The sequence below is a fragment of the Eretmochelys imbricata genome, chromosome 6, assembly GCF_965152235.1.
Source record: "Eretmochelys imbricata isolate rEreImb1 chromosome 6, rEreImb1.hap1, whole genome shotgun sequence".
Lineage (NCBI taxonomy): Eukaryota > Metazoa > Chordata > Testudines > Cheloniidae > Eretmochelys > Eretmochelys imbricata.
Genome location: NC_135577.1, coordinates 3,234,354 through 3,243,682, shown reverse-complemented (window position 1 = coordinate 3,243,682; position 9,329 = coordinate 3,234,354). Strand labels below are relative to the sequence as shown.

At 44.0% G+C, this 9,329-nt stretch overlaps 1 protein-coding gene across 1 annotated transcript; it reads left to right on the top strand.

The window, feature by feature from the left end:
- The first annotated feature begins 4,348 nt into the window (after positions 1-4,348).
- LOC144266649 (olfactory receptor 5AP2-like) lies at positions 4,349-5,287 on the top strand. The gene has a single exon (XM_077820100.1). The coding sequence runs from the start codon at positions 4,349-4,351 to the stop codon at positions 5,285-5,287; it is 939 nt and encodes a 312-aa protein (XP_077676226.1).
- Positions 5,288-9,329: the final 4,042 nt, after the last annotated feature.

The window sequence follows — 9,329 nt, the reverse complement described above, 5'->3', positions numbered from 1 at the left end:
GTTGTTTCCATCATATACAGGGTTTAAAGTTTGGTTCAGTGGCTTTAAGCAGCCCCACTATAAAAATTGTTCCAGCGCCCCTGAATTGGCCATCAGTAGATTGTGTTCAAGTGGCCTGCAGACTTTACAAAATGCTCTGGTCGTACATATATGGACTGCAGGCCATAGGATGGGCACCCCAGTATCAGAAGAGTGGGAGATATAATCCTGCTAGACACCCCAGCTGTTTGAGGACAACTGCCACACAAGACACCCAAACAATAACTCCCCTAAGGCATCAGGGAAACTTTTCCAAAGAGACATTTTTGGTTTTCAGCCAAAAGTTTTAGGCTGAACATTTCTGGGGTTTAATATTTTCTGTAAAAATAAAAAAAACAAAAAAACAACAACAGCAGCAAATTTCCTGTTTAAAAACTCCCCTGTTTTGTGACAAGCATGAGTATTTCCCTCGTTCAGTTCTGAATTTGCCAAGTTTCCATTTCACTGGGGAGTAGTTGCCATTCAGCTCTTCATGGGAACCCCAGAGAATGTTTCACTGGCGGTTACTGAACTTAGAACACAGAACTGTGCGTGAGCTGTTCAAATCCTTTGTCAACAGTTAATGTCACCTGCCACTGAGCTGCCCATTTACACAACTTCCAGCTCGGTCCCTCTGAAGTTTTCACTCTCATTCCCCAGCCTGGACTCACCAAAACAATTCCATGTTGTCTGCAAATTTTACCATCTTACTGCTCGCTCCTTGTACCAGATCATAATAAATATTTGAAACACCACCAGTCCTAATGCAGAACATTGTGTCGACCCATATTTTTCCCTGTTGCTGTGTTGAAATTGACCTTTTATTCTACTCTTTGGCCCAGATGCTCAAAGGTAGGTAGGCTCCTAACTTCCACTGAAATCAACGGACGTTAGGTGTCTAGATGTCTCTGATGACATGTGCACTTGTTTCCTGTTGTGTAACCAGTTTCTCATTCATGACAGCATTTTGCCTCTTATTCCATGACTACCTAACTTCCTTAATAGCCTCATGTGAGGGACTTTGTCAAAGTAAGTCCAAGTATATTATGTCAGATGGTTCCCCACATATTCACTCTTTTGTCGACAAAATAAAATAATTATAGCAGATCGATGAGGAATGATTTTCCATAGTAGAATCACAAGTTGTTAGTCTCTATCATGACATGCTCATCCTGGTATTTTTTAATTCCATTTCATCATCACTATTAGACACACACACACATTATTGCTGATATAGGGTGAGATATGTCCCAGGCCATGCCCTTCATCCCATTACTCTTGGCATCACTCTAGGCTACTGCAGCCCTTTCTGAATCCCTGAGTCTGCCAGTGCCCCTCAGTCCTGATCTCCAGCCATTTTTTCCCACTCCAATCCCAGGCTTTTAGACATCTCTTGAGGGGAAAAGAAGCATCTTAATCCTGATCCATTGCATTCTACGTGGTAACTGCTTCAAAAGTTTCTGTCTCTGGGCTCTCAAAAAAACAGTGTTATGAATGACTCCATTCTTATTTTCTCTGCAATTACAAAATAATTAAATAAATGTAATGGAAAATGCATTTTCAATAAACATTCCCACACTTACTCCCGACTGGAAGTAATTCTTGCTGGGGGAGGTTCAGATTTATAGAATGCACAAAACAGGGGAAAGGGATGGAGAGCAGCATCAACACTTCAAAGAACTTGAACAAAGTTAGAAGCCAACAGGTTGGCATCCTGCTATCTACTGCTCCCATGTGTCCTAAAGGGCATTTTAATGATGCCTTTAGTACCAGACCTGAGATTAACGGCTCTGAGGGATTCTGTCTCCAAATGCCAGCAGACCAAATAAATACGCCCTGCTGCTAATTACACCGTTTGAATCCAGGAAAGAGAGAGGTCTCACTTGCAACAGGCCGCTTTAATATTACCGGACAAAGACTAAATTGAGTAAAATAAATGTTTTCTTTTCTTCAGCTACCTGGTAAGACACCCAGATCAATTATTTTTACTGAGAAACAGCATTGTTGTTTTTTCTGTTCTCAAAATGGAGACACTTTAACCACCAAAATGTTGTCTTGATGATCTCTCATTGTACAATTTGCAATAAAATGGGATGAAAAGCCTAAAATACCCTGAATGCGGGAAGTGATTTTTTTGGGGGTATCATATATGGAGCTAGAGACCCTCAGCTGTTGTTGCAATAGAGCTGTGATGAGTTACACCAACTACGGATCTGGCCCAATGTGCTTTAATGAGCTAAGTTATTGTATATGCTCCCCAAAGGAAAAAAAAGGAAAAGGTAAGATAAAAATACCCCTTGTTTGCCAGGAAGCAAGTTGCAAGGGTGTTTTTTTCTGTAAATGCAATTCATGCTTTTGAACAACAAATGCTTTCATTTTAAATGTCTTAGAGCAGGTTTTCTGCTGGTGAAATTTTCTAGATTGGCAGCCCTAGAGAGAGATGGTCTCTCTCTGTAGAAAGAAGGTCCTGTACAGAATGGGCAGCACTGGCTTCCCCCAACACACCAGTCTCTGTGCTGATGGAAGGTCTCGCAGGTTCAGGGCGGATACACAGAGATAATGGAATGAAAATAAAAAGCTCGTGTATATTTCAGATTTTCTGATCAGCTTCAAGTGGAAGAACAAACACATTTGGACCCACTTGGACTCCAAGGAAACGTCTCCCTGGACGCTGTCTGACCGACACTCCCTGCTACTGGGGCATCTCATTGCGGAGTTCTCGGTGGCTATCGGGTGCGTATTCACTATGAAGCTGCTTAATGTCTCTGCTTTCAAAATATCTTCTGAGAAAGAAAGAACGGTCCTCCTTTCATCTCCATGCACGCTGGGTACATGAGAGAGATTAACAGAGCTTCAAAGTATGTCTACACTGCAGAATGGAAAAGTAACCCATGGCAGAGAGTCTTCGAGGCCAGGTCAATTGATTCTGCCTTGTGTGGCTTGCGCTACAGGGCAAAAAATATCTGTGTAGACATTCAGACCCACACTGGAGCCTGGCCTCTGACACCAGGCGAGGAGGGAGGGTGATCAGATATTGCCATAGTGAGCATGGGTGGGGAGAGGGGGGGCGTATTTGTATCACTGTTCAGTAGATTGTTTTTCTCTTGAATAGTGATCTTTACCAAACCCACTAGTGTTGCTTCTGATTCCCTGCTGAGTTATACCAGTTCCATGCTCATGCCAGGGGCCAGAATGGGTGTGAGAGCGTCTTTCAACCATGCTTTAACTACAGACTCCCTTTGTTGAACTCTGCTCTTCATTCATACCTCCTTTAGTTATGTGAACACCCCCCTTTGTGAATATTAACTTAGTTTTCTCCAAAATAATTGTCTTTGTTGAATTTACCCTGGGACTTTATTCCAAATGTGAGGTTTTGGCTGACTTGTCATAAATATATACTGGCTCCTAACTGATGATTTAATTATGGAAGGATACTAAAGCTGCAATATAAGGCTGGTTTTCAAACACCTCATTATGTTGTTGCAGAGTCCAGAGAATCATAGAACCATAGGGTTAGAAGGGACCACATGGGTCGTGTTCTAGTCGAACCCCCAGCCAAGATGCAGGAATTGTTGTTTCTGACCAACCAAAGACTGATGGCGATCCAACCTCCTTTCGAAAACCTCTAGTGAAGGAGTTTCCACAACCTCCCTTGACAGATCTGTTCCATTGCCCTACTGTTCTGACAGTTAGGAAGATTTTCCTGAGGTTTAATAGAAATCATCTGTGCTGTAGTTTGAACCCGTTGCCTCTTGTCCTGCCCTCTGCGGCAAGACAGAGCAACTTTTCTCAGACTTTTTTATGGCAGCCTTTCAAGTATTTGAAAAAGAGGAGATTAAGGAGGGACATGATAGCCATCTTCAAACTAAACATACCCAGTTCCTTCAGCCTTTGCTCACATGGCTTGCATTCCATCACTTTGATCACCTTTGTCACTCCTCTCTGGATCCTGTCTAGTTTCTCTACATCCTTTCAAATCACGCCTAGCCATATAATACCATGAAGAGATATTAGCAAATGCCACTGCCTGCTTGGGATGCAGACTTAGAAAGATCACTTCAGAATTTTCAATTTTATTTATTTTATCATCTCTTTTCTTTAAAAGGAGTAAAATCTTGACAATTATACAGACGCACATGAAATTATTTTAAGTTTTCAAATGTTACACAGCCAGAACAACATAACTTATTTTTTGTATCTTGGCTTTCTACTGTATTTCACAATGGTGGTGTCCACCTCCCAGCCCCATATGGTTAATTTTGAATCATAAGCTTTACCTTGGCTGTGTTTCTTTCTTCTACCCCAACAGCGTCGATGGCATCTGGAATACATGGCGCATGGCAATCACACTGGAGTGTCCGTGTTCATCCTTCTAGGATTCAAAGCCAGCCAATCAGTGCAAGCTGTCCTCTTTGGGATGTTTTTGCTTATCTACACCATGAGCCTTGCGGGGAATCTCAGCATGATCTCTTTAATCAGGATCGAGAGGCGGCTACACACCCCCATGTATTTTTTCCTCAGCAACTTGTCCCTTATAGACATCACTTACTCCTCCATTATTGCCCCTAAGGCACTGGTGAACTTCTTAGCAGAGAGTAAAGTCATTTCCTTTGCTGGGTGTGCCACGCAATTTTTCTTTCACTCCTTGTCTGTGAACTCTGAGGCTTTACTTCTGGCTGTGATGGCATATGATCGATTCATAGCTATATGCGAGCCACTGATGTACACACTCATTATGTCCAGGAAAGTCTGTGTACAGCTGGTAGCTGCATCATACTTTTATGCCTCCATTAATGCCACTGTGCATACAGGCTCCTTGTTCAGCCTGTCCTTCTGTGGTCCCAATATCATTGATCACTTTTTCTGTGACCTCCCCCCACTCCAGAAACTCTCCTGCTCTGACACTCGCATGGGTGAGACAGTGCATTTCCTCTTTGCCGCTGTAGCTGCATTAAGTACTATCCTGGTCATCCTCATCTCCTATGTTTCTATCATGGTGGCCATCTTGCGGATTCGCTCCAACGAGGGCAGACACAAAGCCTCCTCCACCTGCGCCTCCCACCTGACGGCCGTGTCCATACTGTATGGGGCTCTGTTCTTTATGTACTTACAACCCACATCCAGCAACTCATCAGAGTACGACAAAGTGGTGTCCAGGTTCTATACCCTTGTGATCCCCATGTTGAACCCCCTGATCTACAGCCTGAGGAACAAGGAGGTGAAGGACGCCCTGAGGAAGACAATATGCCAGAAAATTATTCCTCACTGAATCTAACTGAGAGGATGAGTTTCATGATTTAATAATAAATAGAAGTGAGAGGAGCTAGCCTAAAAATGGAATTTCTCTCCTATGGAAAATGTTGAGATTTCAAAAAAAAGAAGAACCATCCTAACTCAGGACAAAAAGTTAACATCTCAAAATACTTTGTGGGACAGAAATTCTGAAACATTCCATTTTGGGAAAACCAAAATGGATTTTTTTGCCTGGCTGGCCACCTGCCAAGAAGGCTCTTCCCAATTTCACTTTCTATCTGTCGGTAGAACACGAGATTGGCACGAGCTTCCCAAGAGGATAGCCAGGAACCTGTCTTTTGACTTCTCCAATGGCAAATAAAGTTTTCCTCCCTAAAATTTTGTGAGAAAGGTTTGTTCTACCAGAACATCATCCCAATGGAAAACTCCCAACTGGCTCTAGCGATGTGGCAGAAGTGAGATCTTACCATTGTTACCCCTGTCACTGGGCCTTGCATGGTGAGAAAGAAGGCAGGAGCAACATAAGAGGGAAATGCCTTTTGGCTCCAACCCAGAGAAGTGGATCAAATGGCCGGAGAGGGCCGAAGGGAGGGGGATCAGCAGAGAGGCTTACATGCTGATGTCTCCTTGCAGGACAGCTGGATCCTAATGGACAGTGAGAAGGGCCAGGGGAGCAAGGGATGCTCCCTGGCAAGGATGTGGGAGTGCCCACTGGGACGTGGGGGTTGCACCGGAGAAGGAAGGGCTGGACGGTGGGGGGAAGGAGGTTGGGGGGGCTGTTCTGGCACAGGGTTGGAAGAGGACAGCTAAGGAGCTGAGCTGTGGTGGAGGACACTGGGGTATGGGGAGAACAAGGACTGTATGCATTGAGATGGTATGGAGTACTTCCCTGGAAGTCAGGGAGATCCCAGATCCTGGGTATGCAGGCAGTCACTCCTCCCCCTCCCCCCACAGCACACCAGACAGGCAGCCTGGGTAACTGGCCCCCAGGATGACTACTGTTTGAGTAAGAGTGTGAAATGAAGAGCTTGGAGTTACCCAGAAGGGAAACTGAGATGGGGGGCCACTTGCAGGGTTGCCTCAAAGCCACAAAGAGACATTTGGGAGGAGGCCACACATTTACAGACTGAATTAAAATGTACCACAGGAAGCCTGGTCTTCTTGCCTGGTCTCCTACCAGGCCACGTGCATGCTTGCTGGCTGATGGGTGGGTGGGCAAGCCGCCCTGCTCCTCCAAGCTCTCAGGCTCCCCAGCCTACCTGGTCCCCCATTTTCCTGGGCGGCCAGTTGCCCAGGTTGCCTGCTTGATGTGCTGGTGGACTGGAGAATTTCCTGCATCCCCAGAATCTGAGACTTCCCTGACTTCCAGGATGCCCAGATTGTCCGCTTCCCTAGTCCTTGTTTTTTCCATCTTTAACCCACTTTCATTAGTTGGCTTTTTTAATAGTTTCTCTCTGAAGGGCTTTATATATTTGAAGCTCTTCTTCATGAGGTGCAGACAGGCTGAAATCATTCTGATTCAGTGTTATTTTCACACAGAATTAGGTATTTGAATGAAATATAATAGTTGATCCTCTCTTCAGTAGTCACTGTGATCAGGTATAAACGATAGCACAAGAAGCGAGGCAGGAGAGAATCAGAGTCAATAACGGCAACTTTTCCCCCATGCTGGCTGAGCAACAGGGAAGGAATATAGCCACTGCAGGCAATTGCATTCCCCCGTTCAACATCCAGTCAGCCGAGCACTCCATAAACATTAGTAGAGCTGTGTTAGAAATAGAACTGGTCAGAAACTGCGATCCCTCTTCCTCAGAAAATTCCCACTTTTAATTCCGAATTGTAACAGAGAGCCAATATTTTGACATTTCCCACAAAAACCACAATTCAGAGCAATTTCAGTTTGGGACCATGAAGAAGTTTCATTCTGATAATGTCTAAACATGTCATTTTAATAATCTTGAAACTTTTTGTTTTAAGAAGGTAAAAATGTATTATTTCAATAAGGAAAAATCTTTTGGTTCAACCTTATCATTTCCTTTTTAAAAAATGTTTATATTATATTAAAATATTAAATATAATATATTATACACCTAGAGCATAAAACCTGGCAAGTCAAGTGTGAAAGTCTAATTAGGCAGGTGAAAAAATAATTTGAAGAGCAACTAGCAAAAGACTCAAAAACTAACAGCATTTGTTTTAGGTACATTAGAAGCAGGAAGCCTGACAAAGAATGGGGGTGGGGGGCACTAGATGTTTGAGGTGCTAAAGGAGGCCTCAAAGAAGACAAGGCCATTGCAGAGAAGCTAAATGAATTCTTTGCATTGGTCTTCACTGTAGAGTATATGAGGGAGATCCCCACACCTGAGACATTCTTTTTAGGTGATGGGTCTGAGGAAGCATCCCAGACTGAGGAGCCACAAAATGATGGGGTCTAGATTAGCGGTTACCACTCAAGAGAAAGATCTTGGAGTCATTGTGGACAGTTCTCTGAAAACATCCAGTCTAGCTGCAGTAGCCGTCAAAAAGCTAACAGAATGATAAGAACCGTAAGGTAAGGGAGAGATAATAAGACAGTAAATATTGTAAGACCACTATATAAATCCATGGTACACTCACATCTTAAATACTTCATGCAGTTTTGGTTGGCCCATCTCAAAAATAGATATTAGCAGTGGAAAAGATACAGGGAAGGGTAACAAAAATGATCAAGGTTATGGAACAGCTTCCATATGAGGAAAGATTACAAGGACTAGGACAGTTCAGTTCGGAAAAGAGACAACTACGGGGGGATATGATCGAGGTCAATAAAATCATTAACGATATGGAGAAAGTGAATAAGGCAGGTTATTTACCCCAGGAAATGCTATTTCCCCCTTCACAAAGGACAAGAATCAGAGATCAGCCAAAGAAATTAATAGGAAGCAGCTAATGACTCCTGCTGTGTTTACGGGCAGGTTACTTCTACTAGACATATTTTGTTGCCTTCATGATAGTTTCCGAACAGTCCAGCTTAATCAATGTATGTATTACATCATCCAAGAACCCCGTGTAACTAGTCCGATTTAATCTCACTATCCATGTCATATACAGTAGCTATAAATGATTACGGACGAACCCTCCCATCCTTCACATTGCAACAGGACTAAGAAATGGTGCCCAGATCCTTGCCTCCAGCCCCCGATTATGGTGCGTCTATACTTAAAATACTCCCGCAGCACAGGGGCAGTGCTGCACCCATAGCACTTCGGTGGAGACGCTAACGACAGGAATAGGAGGTACGCCCATCTGTGTCGTTAATCCCCCTTCCCGAGAGGCGGTAGCTAGGTTGACAGAAGGATTTTTCCATGGACCTAGCACTGTGTATGCCAGGGGTTATGTTGGCATGGATACATCTCTCAGAGGGTGTGTGTGGATTGTTCACACTCCGGAGAGACGTAGCTACACTGATGTTAGTATTCAGTGTAGATCAGCCCTTATACAGGTGGAAATAGAGTGAAAGGATATGAAACAGTTAAAAATCAAATCTCTAGAGAGGGTGGGAGCAGTTGTCAGGTGCTGTTTGTGAGGCTCAGGCTGACATAGCCAAGGGCCCTGCAGAAGGGCCTTCCTAATCTACCCGGGGTTCTGAAGCCCTAGGTGAGACACTCGTGCACACAGACTGGTTTACTGTCTGAACATCCTTTTGCTCCCATGCTGCGTTGTATTTTTGTTGTCAAGATGAAACACAGATGTTTGTTGTTGGGGTTTTTTTTAAGAAAGCTGGTCACTGTGTTAATTATTCATTACAGCTCCCAGAGGAAAGACTTGCGGGCTCCATGCCCAGATGGAGCAGATGAGAAGTCACTGTAGATACACAGGAGGCGATAATCTAAGAGTGGGAGAGTCCGGGGATTCCATCCCAGGACAGGTGAAGGCAAGAGCCCAAACATGTGAGGGAGTGCACAAAATATTGTGAATACATGGAAGAGCCAGTTCTAAAGAACACTGTGATGGCCACCAGGCGGAAGATGCAGGTGGAGGAGGCTTTGCACCAGTCCTCCATGGATTTGGCCAAAGAG